This window comes from Hippocampus bargibanti, linkage group LG18 (genome assembly GCF_051943395.1).
Source record: "Hippocampus bargibanti isolate YZ-2025 linkage group LG18, ASM5194339v1, whole genome shotgun sequence".
NCBI classification, from domain to species: domain Eukaryota; kingdom Metazoa; phylum Chordata; class Actinopteri; order Syngnathiformes; family Syngnathidae; genus Hippocampus; species Hippocampus bargibanti.
In genome coordinates this window covers 3,371,155-3,385,558 of record NC_142751.1, presented here as the reverse complement: position 1 = coordinate 3,385,558, position 14,404 = coordinate 3,371,155, and the positions used below count along the sequence as shown (strand labels likewise).

Genomic DNA, 14,404 nt, shown 5'->3' with positions numbered 1-14,404 from the left:
CAATATATACAGTAATGTAGATAATGGGATGATTATTTTACAGTTCAACAATAGAACAATATCCATATATTTTACACGAAAGTAAAATCGAAGAAAAGACTGGCAATATTTCTGTACGTTTTTTAGCCGTTAGAGGTGAACAAGAGGACGTTGAAATTGACATTTTTGGAAAGGAATTTCAACCTCGCTTAGGCCTGTGTTAGTAAAGTGTCCTTGAGAGTTTTGAAAGGCGCTTATAAATGAAATGTATTACAGTATTATTAAGAACGAAACTAGTATTTATGTAGTGCGTGCTGGCGTTCGCAAGGGGGCCCTCAAGCAGGATCTGACTTTCCCAGTAGTAAACGTAGAAGAAAGAACAAAAACAAGATGGCGCCCCAATATCGCCTTTTGTAGCGGAATTTAGTTTTCAAAATAATACGGCATATTTGCTCTGTGTATACTATTCGTGTTGTTTCGTCCGATTTCCGTTCTATGGCACAATTTCGCACAGGAAACGTGTTGTTAGTTTAGAGGCGATATGACATAGCTCCTGCAGCGCTTAGCTCGGTGGTGTTGAGAAATGGTCGACCGAGAAATGGACATCGTATCCAGTTCGGCGTCCGCGGGGACCCCCGTTGCCATCTCCGACGACATGGAGGTCTTGGGCGGCGGCGTCTTGCCCCACCTGAGTGCCATCAAGACGGAACAGGGGCTCCCGGGGAGCGGCGCAAACGAGGCGGGCAACCCCAACGTGGCCATGGGCATCAAGTTCATCCTGCCCAATCGCTTCGATATGAACGTTTGCTCTCGATTCGTCAAGTCGCTCAACGAGGAGGACAGCAAGAACATCCAAGATCAGGTCAACTCTGACCTGGAGGTCGCCTCCGTGCTCTTCAAAGGTTGGATGTACCTGATGAAAAAAATACAAAAAAATGTATATTTTGAAACGATAACTGCATCTTTTATAAGTTTCAAATCAACAAGTGAATGGAGATAAAGATCTATAAATATATGCACTAACTATTTTGAGAGCATTTTTGTCGACATGGCATGATTTATAAAAATAATCAATTTTATTTTCAAGCCCCTTTCAAAGCTCTCAAGGACACTTTACAGTAGGTACGCTACAGTGACCTATATTCCACCGCGATTGTTTCTGTCTAGTGAAGCGAGCGCGCTCTCTACTCGCAGTCGTATATCATTGCATTTTGTGAAGTACTTAATCGTTTTTCGTGGTATTTTCCAAGATATGCAGTTTATGATGACGTATTACACACATTTCCTTCCATGCTGGTTCTTGAAATTTCCGAATACTTCTTTTTCTTTCGGCTTTTCCCTTCAAGGAGTCGCCACAGCAAATCCGTGTCCTCCATCTTTAGAGGTTTGATCCGCATGTTTATTTTGGCCAAGCTTTTACGTCGGATGCCCTTCCTGACACAACCCTCTGTATTTATCCGGGCTTGGGACCGGCACAAGAAGAGATATGTCCCTTTGTGGCTACAGAACAAGCACCTCGCTCAGTAAAAGGCTCCCAAACACAAAATGGTATCACAATCGGCACAATACGACAACCAGAAACGGGGAAAAATTTGATTGAAGTATACGCGCTTTTTGCTAACACTACAGTTTATAAAGATAAGTAGTATTTTTATAACTCATAGAAGTGGTAGAATATATATTTTTCTCCATAACTGCCAAGTTTCAAGCAAAAAGAAGCATCAGCATATGTATTTCTAAAGCTCACAATTTTCTTTCCTAGTATACAGTGACAGCCATTTTTGATTTCTGACGAAAATCTGCCTGCATTTGATAGTTGATATTTGCTAATTTATATTTTGAATCTTTTCTTGTGTTTTCTGTTCTTGTTTAGGATTTCAAAAGCTTGACAATGATACCTTACTCGTTAAGATTTGCCCAAAATTAAGAAAGTTATGATAGTTTAAACTGTAATAAAGAACTCGGTCACAGATTTTCATTGTTTTAACTGTTTAATTACAGGCAGAAAATCCCCTCATATTTCAAAAATTATACTTATTTGTTTATTATTTAAATTATACTTATTTGTCACAAAACAATAATCTATACATCATTTGAAAGCTATTTAAATGCACTTTAATATGGTATTAGAAAATGTGTGCTGAATTATAATAGAATTTTTTGTCACATCCCTATTTACAGTCACAGACAAGCTTAGATACAATAATAAATACAATTATAAATAGAAACAACAGATGAAGCCACACAGAAAATGCGATTTAAAATAGGTGGCTTTTGAGATGGGATTTGAAGGTGGTAAGAGAATCAATCTTACGAATGTTAGGAGGAAGTGAGTTCCAGAGTTTGGGGGCAGAGCTGCTGAAGGCCTCATTGATTTGTTTGTAACCTTCACATGGCCTCCACTAATAAGGCGTTTACGTCTGCCCGGTTTCAGCGGAGTGCAACATCCAGGCGTCTCCGTCGGCGGGCGTCCAGGTCCGCCACGTCTACACGCCGTCCACCACCAAGCACTTCTCGCCCATCAAGCAGTCCACCACCCTCACCAACAAGCACCGCGGCAACGAGGTCTCGTCCACGCCGCTGCTCGTGCACTGTACGCCTACCGCACGCCACCTTGACGCTTAGCGTAGTTTTGCCTTTCCGCCTCATCTGCTCCTTCTTGCCGGTTTTGTCTCGCCAGCTTTGTCCATCCATCAGCTGGCAGCTCAAGGCGAGATGGTCTTTCTGGCCAGCAGGATTGAGCAAGGTATACACGGCGAGGAACGCCAATCAAGTTCAAGAATTCGCCGCACTTGATATCTTTGTGATGTTCCCCAATTCAAGAGCCGGTGATCAACGCCCAAGACGAGGAGGGCTTCACTCCTCTCATGTGGGCGGCGGCGCACGGCCAGATTGCGGTGGTGGAATTTCTCCTCCAGAACGTAGGACGCTCTCTCACGCATCCCAGCGGATCCACGCGGTGCTGTCGAAATAACAATGATTGTGACACGCAGGGCGCCGATCCCAACTTGTTGGCCAAAGGACGAGAAAGCGCTCTGTCGCTGGCCTGCAGCAAAGGATACACAGACATCGTCAAGATGCTCGTCGACTGCGGCGTCGACGTCAACGAGTATGACTGGGTCAGTCACACGCGTCCACTGTCAATGTCACTTTGACATTCACTTTTTTAGAGAAATGACAAGGCAGTGATACCTCGGTTTACAAACCCCTTGGCTTACGAACTTTTCGGTTTACGAACGTTAAATTTATGAAAATTTTACCTTGGCATATGAACTATTTTTCGGGATACACACAGAGCTGCCACAATGAGTGATGTGTCGTTCGCAAACGAGCCCGTTCTCCTAAAAGAAAATGGCAGCCGGCTTGTTTTGGTCCTCTATTCCCCGCCCCCAGTCGTCGGTTAAAGCCACGTGATTGGTTAAGAACGCAGCAGTGAGGGGAGGGGGGGGGTTTACAGACAGAGAGAGTGAAGCCATTCTCCAAAAAAGTAAATGACTGCGACATTTTTTTGTCCTCTATTCCCGCCCCCAGTCTTCGGTTAAAGCCGCGTGATTGGTCAAGAATGCAGCAGTGAGGGGAGGTGGTTTAAACATTAAAGAGACAGGCAGACGACAGAGAGAGAGAGTGACAAAATGGATAGAAAACAGTGAAATTTGGACTTGTTTCAACTTTGATAGTTCAAAGGCAGAATGTAGACTGCAAGGTTAAAATTCCCATCAATCAGGCTCCACAAATAACATGCACGAGCCATCAGTTCAATTTGAAATGAAAAGACAAGCAAGGGAACCGGCTATTGGATTGGATATGCCTTTATTATTTATTGATGATGTTTCTAGTGTGTCTGCTTGCATCTGTTGCTATTGAAATATCACAACTTCCAAGATTTACAACCCAGAGCTCCTTGAGACACTTAATGAGTCACAGGATCAATGTACTAGTTAGAACGCTAGTTCCAAACTAGCAAAACTTTGATCAAATCAAATAGGATTTTTTTACCTTTGGTCAGTATTATTTTGCATGCATTGTAATTTTTTTTTTGGGGGGGGCATCGTAAATTCAAATGGTCTCCAACACCCCCCCCCCCCCCCCCCAAAAAAAAAGCAAATAGGACGTGCAGACCCCAACGAAAACCCAAATCAATGCAAATACAAAAAAGCAAAGCATCAAATTGTATTGAAGAAATACCTCGAGATGCTGTTGTTGCCGCTTTCAGAATGGAGGCGCACCGCTGCTTTACGCCGTCCACGGCAACCACATACGCTGCGTGGAGCTGCTGCTAGGTAAAAACACGCACTTGCCTCTCCCGTCCCTTCATCCCAAATCAAGCGATGGCCGTCACGCCGACGTACGTCCGCAACTTGCCGTGCAATTTCCGATTGGCAGAGAGCGGCGCCGATCCCACCGTGGAGTCCGACTCTGGTTTCAACGCCATGGACATGGCCGTGGCCATGGGACATCGCAATGGTACGTATGCAATTTGGAACATGAGGCCCTCCCAATCCCTCAAAATAAAAAAATAATCAGTAAAGATGCAAGAAGACAATGGAAAAATAGCAGAGCTAAATGCTAATTGTGCAGTTCAGCAAGTGATGGAAGCGCACCTGCTGCGATTGCTGATGGCCGTACGAGAGTGACGTGGGAAGGCGACGTCACCAAACTCCGTCGTGGACACCCTTGTGCTAATTTGTTTATCACCTGTTATTTATTTGGCAATGTCTGTGTCACTATGACTTTTTAAGGGAAAATGCTTCATTTTATTTTGAAAATCACATTTTTTTTGTTATTTTACTTAGTCATTTTTAATGACACTGCAACGAGGTCAACTTGAAATTTGTGTGAAAAAAAAGGCTTAGTAATTGTAATTGTCATAGTAATTGCGCACGCTTAAAGGACAACCAACATCACTTTTTTGTTTCCTAACTGACATCAGAAAAACATTTTATAGCATCTAAAATACCCAAAACACACAGGCTGATATTTTTAGTCAAATGCTTAGTATAAAAATAACTAAGTGTCCAAAATTTGCAAAAAATTGAGCTGCGAATTGGGCATTTTCAGAAAGTAACGCCCCCAGTTCATGATGTCACGCCAAGACGTCTTGCCTTGCTGGAGAATCAAAACAATGGCTTCAGATTCGCAGAATATGCTTTCTTGTTACACATCCAGTTCTGAATATGATTCAAATAGTTCTGAAGAGGAAAGTTTAAATGTTTGCAATCGATTAAAGAAGGTCTTCCAGGTCATTTTGAGGGATGAAGACTGATGTGTAATGTCACAGAAAATGCAAAAGATGGCGCCAGAGCTCCGTTGGAAATAAGTTTATTTTTCAGCTTGGAATTTTTGTCAACAAATATCAAACAGTTGTCTCGGTGTAACATACAATGATTCACCAGTGCGTTATTTATGTGTTTTCCTTCTAATTTCGCCATCAACACGGATCAACACAAAAATGTGACTTTTCTGGAAACGATTTTAGCGTTGAAAACATCACTTTTCATCCTCAGTACACAGTTGATCATATTTTTGGGTTAGTTTTAAGGAAAAAAACCCTCAGAGTAATTCCATTTTTGGTTTGCGAAATGGAAGCCTCCAAACTAAAAATTCAAAGGCGATTTTCACATTAACTAGCATGCGTTGACGTGCTGATTCAACTGGTTTTTATTTTCACGTGGCGTGGTTTACAAGTAAATAAAGGTGTGTGTGTGTGTATCTTTGCGACATTTTCATTCAAAAGACAAAAATATCAACCAAAATTTGCACTTCATCTTTTTTTATTGCCCTTGTCGGCTGACAGTCGCTACACTTAATTGCAAAATTGGATGGATTTTCCTTTTGTTTTCCAAATGAGGCCACATACGAACAGAATTCAGTAACACAGACGAAAAAAAAAACTTTTACAATCATTGGGTGGGACTGAACCTGGTGTGGAGAGTTGGGGGGCAACGCACACACGAAGGTACCGTGCCCCCCCCCCCCCCCCTCCCTCTGCCTCTGGGCCCCAAGGATCCTTGTTTCGTTCCCGCTTGGTCCTCTAGTTTGCTTCGTCCTTGGACGCCTCGTCAAAGTTCTCCACCAGATCTGCAAGCAAATGAAAAATGGCAGTGAATGCCAGAGTGATTATGATGGCAAACGCCGAGAGGTCCAGGGTTGACTTAAAAAAAAAACATTCAAAAAAATAGCAAGACTTCTTTTTTACTTTGTAGTTCCAAGTTGAAATCGCAGTCACACTTGGCGGCGAACCGCTTCAGTGAGAGTTTAAGACCTTAACGTTGTTACAGCTTCATTTGTTGAAGCGCGACATCAATCAATATGGATTATATTGTACAGTGATACACCTCAGCTTACGAACAATCCCAGAAAGTGTGTGTAAGGCGAAAAGTTCGTCTTCCAATCATTTATTTCCCATAAGAAACCATTAAAATGAGAATAATCAGTTCCCAGGTGCCCATAAAACATATTTCTACTAAATAAGCCTTAAAGGACAACCGACATCACTTTTTTGTTTCCTAACTGACATCAGAAAAACGTTTTATAGCATCTAAAATATCCAAAACACGCAGTATATTTTTAGTCAGATGCAAAACACCAATAAAAATGACTCAAAGTGTCCAAAATCTGCAAAAAATTGAGCTGCGAATTGGGCATTTTCAGAAAGTTCGTAATGTCACGCCAAGACGTCTTGCATTGCTCGAGAATCAACAATGGCTTTAGATTCGGAGAATATGCTTTCTTGTTACACATCCAGTGAAACATCCATCACACTGTCCCCTGCTAGCTGCTTTTCATTAATCCAAATCAGGTTTTTCAACGTCTTCTATTGCCTCATACCGTTGCTTAGGCAACACAGAAACAGCCTTAGCCACATGGAGCAATGGTTGACTTAGCGTACTGGTACTCAAAGTTGCACAAACGCACACCTCGTTCGTGTTTTTCGATTATCTTCTTCTGCTTGACCATAAAGTACTCCACTCGATAACAAACCACATCCACTCAAAGAAAGGGGCGACGAAAACTAGTCCGTCAGCCACCATGGTGCTTTGTGGTTTGGTTCGTCAGACAAAAACTAGTTCGTCAGCAGAGACAATATGCTTGCAAATTTAATGTTCGTAAGGCGAAAAGTTCATGAGCTTAAGCGTTTGTAAATTGAGGTGTCACTGCATTGTAAAAAGCTTGAATGGTGTCACGTCATCTCCCATAAGCAACCTTCTGAAACAGAACCCACCAAAGCGGAGGCCCTCAAATGCCTCGTATATGCCTAAAAAAAAACCCCGAAAGGATGTGGAAGAAACAATCAGTGGACCCGTTTTGGTTCCCTGTGGTTTGCCACGACTCAAAGAGAAAAAGCAACTGACCTGGCACGTCGTCATCATCTTCTTCTTCCAGGGTGGCGATGGGCGCTTTGCCGTCTATGGCTCCGGAAAAAAAAGAACAACATTCAATATTGAAGGGATTCACATGGGGGGGTTACGTATTTTCCGGTGTATAAGGCGCACCCCCAATGAATGGTGTATTTTCAACCTTTTCCATATACAAGGTCCACCGGACTATTACAAATTTTCCAAATACAGGTAACATCCGAGCGATTTACGACCACCCGTATTCACAACCACGAGACCCCTTTTTTAATTATATTCCTGGCACCGCAACATGCAAGCAGCCGGCAACGTGTACTACAATTATGTCCAGCCAGCATGTTACACACTCGCACAGCAATCTACTGCGTGACTACACTCCAGTGACGTGCGGTGAGGTTCATGGCTGGTGAGGCACTGACGTCATCAATGACGTCACCGATCGTCTCTACTTAGTATTTGAACGGTAAATGTGAAAATTCAGCGATTTTGAAAAAAATCCTAAAACGGTGAAGTTAAATGGACAAGAACTTTAAAGTACAAATCACTAAATACATCTAACTGTTTATTTTTTCATTTGATATTTCCATGACAGCTTTCCATGATGACAGGTGAGGCACTGCCTCACCTGCCTCCACTGACTGCACGTCACTGCTACACTCAATACAGTAGTTATATAGTGCAGATACCGTTTCGGCAAGATCTCCTGTAGTACTGAGCACTGCTTTTTTCCTTCGGCGTCCGCCTAAGTCCAAGCGTGTGTGTCGGGCGACCTCTTCTGGCCGTTAGCAGGGAGAGCCATTTTTCAACAGCTCTATTATTTATGTCCTAGTGTTTTCTTGAACCCACTATCTCAAATATACATTGATAATATGAAATATAAAATGATAAAAACAACACTAAAGGGTAAGTCTAAAATTTATAAATGAACTGTACAGTAAACTGTTTTGTATACATTACAGGTACAGTTATACAGTCATAAAAATCTATAATACGAAATATAAAATGATGAAAATGACACTAAAAGTGATCAAATTTATAAATGAACTGTAAACAATTTGATATATAATAGTATTCAATAGAAAACGTTGCTTTAGCGTTGTTTTCTTTCATAACTTTGCTGCTGTGAAATGTAAATTTCTCCACTGCGAGACTAATAAAGGCAAATCCAATCCAATCCAATCCAAACAACAGATTGACATTGTATACTATCCTATCGCGTAAACGTGACGTCGGCCATTTTGAATGCATTTCGACCTATGACCGTTTGACTTAGGACCGTTTTGATGGAACGGAACCCGGTTGCAAGTCGGATGTTACCTGTATAAGGCGCAGGGTCATCTTTTCAAGAAAATGAAGACTTTTGAGTGAGCCTTATATGTAAAAAAATACGCTAGTGCAGCGTGATGGCGGGAGAGACGCAAAAGGCGGTGCGACCTTGCTTGGGCAGCGCCTCCGCGAGCCTCCGGAGGCTGGTGAGGCTGTCGGCGCCGAGCTGGTTGAGGATGGCGGGCAGCATCTCGGTGAGCTGCTTGGTCTCTGCGTGGCCCGTGACGGTGAAGGTGTTGGCGGCCAGCGACGCCTGCACTTTGGGGTTGTTGAAGTGGATCACCGTGCCCTGGTTGGTGAACATGTTCACCTGGCAAAAAGCCAAAAGGTGCGCGGTTCAATTGAGCTTTTTCGGGGAGACTCGGCGTGGGGGGCTTTTAGTACCTCTTCGATGCCGGATATGTTGTTGACACCGAGCTTCTTCAGGGAGAACTGCAGCTTCTTGTCGTCTGCCGTAGCTGTCCTGTGCACCACCTTCTTCTTTCGCCGAGCGCTGCCCTAAAAACAGAGAGAGCAAGAGAAGCTGGCCTTATATTGAAGGGGTTTGACACACTGACAAATTATTTACATTCAAAATTCGCAAAGAATCAACAAGTGTCAGTACTGGGTATTTTTTTGGGAGGTGCGAGGGAGTGCCTTACCTTTCCCCCGATGCGGACCTGCGCCTGCAGCTTAGCCAGTTTCTCTTGATTCATTATTGTTTCTTTCATCTGTTGGGGGGGGGGGGGGTAACACAAACTACAGATTTAGCAGCAGCGTTTCGAGCAATATTACAGGCAGTCAGTTAGACGCATCTCAAACCAAAACAACAACAAAACAAAACAAACAAAATGGCAACCAGCGACCATTCAAAGGAATTGACAAGTGATTTTTCCGGCCGGTCACGTTTCCCGATTCGTCAACATCAACGCGCGCAACATTGAAATGACAACTTTGCGAACACGGCATGTCATCGAACCACTTCCGGGCGAAGTTTAGCTCGGAGGCTAAATCGTTACGCTCGCAGTCAACAAAACACAATTAGTTGACAATGGCCAAGAATGAACAAGAAAAGGCGTCAATCATAACGACATGCTGTGTTTCGAGGACGCCAAGTAGTCGGCTAACGTCAACTAGCTTGTTAAGTTTTTAGCCGGCGTCGGGCAACAGACGGCAACCAACTGCGTCCGCCCTTCGCCATCTAGGGGGGGCTTCCGCGCACCCGGCAAGATTCGCAAAGTTTATGATAGGTCTCGTGAGGTTTTGGAGGGGGGGGTAAAGAATCGAAAAGCTTTCCACTCACCTGTAAGCTAACTGCAGACACATGCGGAGTCCAAGATGGACGCCAAAGAGGAGAGCGGAAGTGACGTTTGAAAACAAGGGGAGTTGCGTTTCACGGAAGCGAACTTTTTATTTATCGTTTGTTTCACTCGATTGAATTTGTCATTTTCAATGTACATTTTCTTGTTGAAGTCTTCTTCTTTTCCTTCCGGCTTTTCCCTTCAAGGGGTCGCCACTGCGAATCGGTGTCCTCCACGAAGTCATGAGCAGAAATGTACTTTTTGCTCATGCACAAATAATGAATTTTGATCAGTGTGTGTGCGTGTGCGTGTGCGCGCGCGCGTGTGTGTGTTTCTTTTTTGTAACTGCAAAAGACAAACTGCGAAAATAAATCACAACAATTATAATCACTTTCTTGTCTAGAACGCCGATTTGTTTAAATTAGTCTTCATTTTAGTAATAACAAAACTAATAATAATAATAATAACAATTATTATTATTATTATTATTATTATTATTATTATTATTATTATTATTATTATTATTATTATTATTATTAGTAGTAGTAGTAGTAGTAGTAGTAGTAGTAGTAGTATTATTATTATTATTATTATTATTATTATTATTATTATTGTTATTATTATTATTATACGTCTGTGTAAGCTCTCAGTCGTACAGGAGTGGTCCATCGATGAAAAGGACAAAGAGTTCAACACAAAATTCCTACTTATTTCAAACCGATAAACACTTTAAGGAAAAAAAATAGTGCATCCAACAGATAGGCTGCCAAATGAAAAACAAAGTAATGTAGTTTGTTCAATACATTGTAAGAGTGAAAATTGTAGTATATATATATATATATATATAGCCTATCTCAGCTGTCTTTGGGCACGAGGCGGGGGACACCCTGAATTGGTTGCCAGGCAATCGCAGGGCACACAAAGACGTACAACAGTCACTCTCACATTCACACCTATAGGGACAATTTGGAGTGGTCAATTAGCCTGCCATGCATGTTTTTGGAGTGTGGGAGGAAACCGGAGGACCCGGAGAAAACCCACGCGGGTTCGGGGAGAACATGCAAACTCCACAGAGGGAGGCCGGACCGGGACGCGAACCGGCGACCTCTGCACTGTGAAGCCGGTGTGCTAACCACTCGACAACCGGGCCGCCCATATATATATATATATATATATATATATATATATATATATATATATATATATATATATATATATATATATATATATATATAATATTGTTGTTAATATTGTTGTCAATATTATTTCTAATATTGTTGCTGTTATTATTCAATGAAGAATATTTTGAAAATGAAATGAGAATAAGAAAATTAATTAACCTGTTTTTCATCTGTTTTACTTTGTGGGGCGTTGAAGGAAGTAACAACTTTTACGCCCTTTTTTGTTCGGTGAAATTTGATTTTTGTGCTACTTTGCTTGTACGTATGTGTTGTTTGCCATTCAAATGGTATAAACGAGGTTGTTACGTCGGACTTGAGTGAGCTTGCAATTGTTTCCTCTTTTTAATCATATTTGCGAGGGCAAAAGTCGTTCGTTTCGATTATTTTTGGTTTGCTTGTTATTTTATACCTAAAAATGTCCCCCAATTCACCATAAAGTGAAGGATTTCATTAAAAATCGACATTTGCCAAGAATCTTGAAAAGTTTAGTCTTCAATTTGTTTTGTTCGTTTCCTGTCTCGTGGCATTTATTCATATCTGTAAGGCAACGAAATCATAAGAATTTGAATTCAAAACGAGTCTCCAGAAAGAATCACCCAATTAATCAGAGTTGTTTTTTCCTAATTCATTTGCTGGAATTTTGGGAAGTCCCCCCATATTTGTCTTGTCAATCAAATAAACAAGAATGCCCTTTAGGATGTTGACATTTTTGCACAGTTAAACCATTTCAGTATGCAGAGAATACTTGTTTTGATCTTTTCACCCCCTTTTTTTCAATTTTGCTGCTGTAAATTGAAAATGTCCCCATGACTGTTACTGGCTTTCGGATTCGGATTCTAAAATATGTTCCAATGTTGAACCGTCTTGTTTATTTTTAGCCCGGCATATCATGATGATGTGGGTTATTATTAGAATATTTTTGGGGAGGGGTGACGATAAAGTCGAGCCGCTATAAACAAAATGTTTAGAAAAAAGTGACCACGAAGCGGCCGTGAATGAAGGGAGTTTAAAAAAACGAAAGCAGGGCCACTTTGTCTCTCTTTCCTCGTTTTGGGGTCGTCCGGCGTGACGTGACAGGGTCACGTGAGCAGCTACCCCATATAATTGGCGCCGAGCGGCCCGCCCGCTCCGGGATGCACTCCGGGCCCTCCTGCGGGATTTGACGCGACGACGGGGGCCGGCAATCCGAGACGAAGCGTATGGACCTGGCGGCCGGGCAAAGCGGCCCTCGTCTCCGACGGCTTGCGACGTCGTCCTCTCGCGCATCACCCCACGCGTCCTCCCGGGTTGTCCTCTTCCTTCTCCTCGCATGAGTCTCGTCGAGGGAGGGGGGCACGGCGGCGCTTCCTCAACTGGCCGCGGCGGACGCGGCCGGGCGTGAGAGGGGGGCCATGACTCTGAGCTCCGAGATGTCGGACGCCTCGGTCCTGTCGGAAGAGGCCGACATCGACGTGGTGGGCGAGGGGCCGGGGGAGGAGGCCGAGCTGGGGCGCGGCTCTCCTCGGGGTCTGCATCCTGATCGCTGGGACGCCGGTGCGGCCGCCAATGCCGCCGATGCCGATGCCGACGCCTCCTCGGAGCCGGGGCGGGACGCCTACAAGGCGGCGTCGGCGGGCGGCAAGACCCCGCCGGTGAAGCCGCCTTACTCGTACATCGCCTTAATCACCATGGCCATCCTGCAGAGCCCCAAGAAGCGTCTGACCCTGAGCGAGATCTGCGACTTCATCAGCCAGCGCTTCCCTTACTACCGCGAGAAGTTCCCGGCCTGGCAGAACTCCATCCGCCACAACTTGTCGCTCAACGACTGCTTCGTCAAGATCCCGCGCGAGCCGGGCAACCCGGGCAAGGGAAACTACTGGACGCTGGACCCGGAGTCGGCCGACATGTTCGACAACGGCAGCTTCCTGCGGCGGAGGAAGCGCTTCAAGCGGCAGCAGGCGCGCGACTTGCTGCGGGAGCACGGCGGCTTCCTGCCGGTCTCCGCTGCCGCCTACGGGGGCTACGGCGGCTACACCAGCTACGGCCTGCCGCTGCACTCGTACAACGCGCACTCGGCTCTTTTGGCATTCCAGCAGCATTCCGCCGCCGCCGAGCTCCATCGGGGACGCTTGTACCCGCCCCCCGGGGCCGGTCCGCGCAAATCGGATTCGCCGGCGCACCGCTCGCCTTTCTCCATCGAGAGCATCATCGGCGGGGGCTCGCCGAGCCCCTCCAGGACTTCCCCGGCGGCGGCGGTGGGCGCCTCGCCACGGCCACCCTCGGCCGTCTTGTACCCGCTGGAGAACTTCACCGCCGGCGGCTGCTAACCGAACGAACAAACAAAAACGCAAACGAACAAAATCACGGCGGCCCCTCGGTGAAAGGTAGGAGAATTATTTTTGTATGTAGCGAGCGTGGGGCAAGTGGCGTGCGCGTTCACGCCATGAGAGAGCAGATTTCTTGTTGACGTTTCTTCTTATTTTTGCAAAATCAGGATGTCTGGACTTTTCCACAATCTCAGGAACAATTTCTCGAAATGATCACGTGCTGTTTTTTGGTTGTTGTTTTTTTAGTTTCACCACAATAATAATAATAACTATTATAGTAATAATGATAATAATGATAATAATGCATTCATGTGTCAAACACCTACCTTTCTAATTATTATTCATAGGTTTGCCAATTGAAAATAACTTTGATTTGAAATTTTGTAATAAAAAACAAAATTCTAAAGAAATCATACATTGATGACATGCTGTGTGTGTTTATTTCAGTCATAAATAATCCAATGTACATTTTGGGGGCTAAAACCAAATGTAAATAAAGACGAATATTTTTACACAACTTCTTTTTACAAGGAGAAAATAAATTGTTTTGCAAAGAAAAAAAACAATGAGAAGACAGACTTTTTTTTTATTTCCTCCAACACTAAAGACAAAAAAGCAGCCCTATACAGAAATATTGAAGCCGTTTAGTGGATTTCATGACTTTTAAAAGATGAAAAATGTGAGACCATTTGGACTTTTTAGGATGAATTATATATATATATATATATATATATATATATATATATATATAATAATATCCTATGACTGTAAAGTGTCCTTGAAGGATTTGAAAGGCGCTTGTAAATGAAATGTATTATTATTATTATTATTATTATTATTATTATTATTATTATTATTATTATGAAAGTATATATATATATATATATATATATATATATATATATATATATATATATATATATATATATATATATATATATATATATATATATATATATATACGATGCCAAACATGC

At 43.2% G+C, this 14,404-nt stretch overlaps 3 protein-coding genes across 3 annotated transcripts; 2 read left to right on the top strand and 1 right to left on the bottom strand.

The window, feature by feature from the left end:
* The first annotated feature begins 2 nt into the window (after window positions 1-2).
* Window positions 3-5,687, top strand: ankra2 (ankyrin repeat family A member 2). The gene is made up of 8 exons (XM_089020829.1): window positions 3-881; window positions 2,414-2,572; window positions 2,660-2,725; window positions 2,803-2,900; window positions 2,973-3,098; window positions 4,193-4,259; window positions 4,363-4,443; window positions 4,558-5,687. The coding sequence occupies exons 1-8, from the start codon at window positions 563-565 to the stop codon at window positions 4,611-4,613; spliced, it is 972 nt and encodes a 323-aa protein (XP_088876955.1). The 5' UTR covers window positions 3-562; the 3' UTR covers window positions 4,614-5,687.
* On the bottom strand, window positions 5,283-9,998 carry btf3 (basic transcription factor 3). The gene is made up of 6 exons (XM_089020831.1): window positions 9,943-9,998; window positions 9,302-9,370; window positions 9,045-9,158; window positions 8,769-8,970; window positions 7,332-7,385; window positions 5,283-6,057 (listed from the first exon to the last, which is right to left on the bottom strand). Exons 2-6 carry the CDS (start codon window positions 9,368-9,370, stop codon window positions 6,011-6,013), a joined length of 486 nt encoding a protein of 161 aa, XP_088876957.1. The 5' UTR covers window positions 9,943-9,998; the 3' UTR covers window positions 5,283-6,010.
* Window positions 9,999-12,043: 2,045 nt separating this feature from the next.
* On the top strand, window positions 12,044-13,914 carry foxd1 (forkhead box D1). The gene has a single exon (XM_089020420.1). The coding sequence runs from the start codon at window positions 12,513-12,515 to the stop codon at window positions 13,425-13,427; it is 915 nt and encodes a 304-aa protein (XP_088876546.1). The 5' UTR covers window positions 12,044-12,512; the 3' UTR covers window positions 13,428-13,914.
* Window positions 13,915-14,404: the final 490 nt, after the last annotated feature.

Bases quoted from the DNA above. Each gene is read 5' to 3' on its own strand.
- ankra2 (XM_089020829.1), top strand. From the start codon at position 563: ATGGTCGACCGAGAAATGGACATCGTATCCAGTTCGGCGTCCGCGGGG. The intron at 2,726-2,802 runs GTATACACGGCG...CCCCAATTCAAG, and splicing joins GGCCAGCAGGATTGAGCAAG to AGCCGGTGATCAACGCCCAA. The intron at 4,444-4,557 runs GTACGTATGCAA...CTAATTGTGCAG, and splicing joins GGCCATGGGACATCGCAATG to TTCAGCAAGTGATGGAAGCG.
- foxd1 (XM_089020420.1), top strand. From the start codon at position 12,513: ATGACTCTGAGCTCCGAGATGTCGGACGCCTCGGTCCTGTCGGAAGAG.
- btf3 (XM_089020831.1), bottom strand. From the start codon at position 9,370: ATGAAAGAAACAATAATGAATCAAGAGAAACTGGCTAAGCTGCAGGCG. The intron at 9,159-9,301 runs GTAAGGCACTCC...CTCTGTTTTTAG, and splicing joins AGGTCCGCATCGGGGGAAAG to GGCAGCGCTCGGCGAAAGAA. The intron at 7,386-8,768 runs GTCGCACCGCCT...CCGGAGCCATAG, and splicing joins GGAGGCGCTGCCCAAGCAAG to ACGGCAAAGCGCCCATCGCC.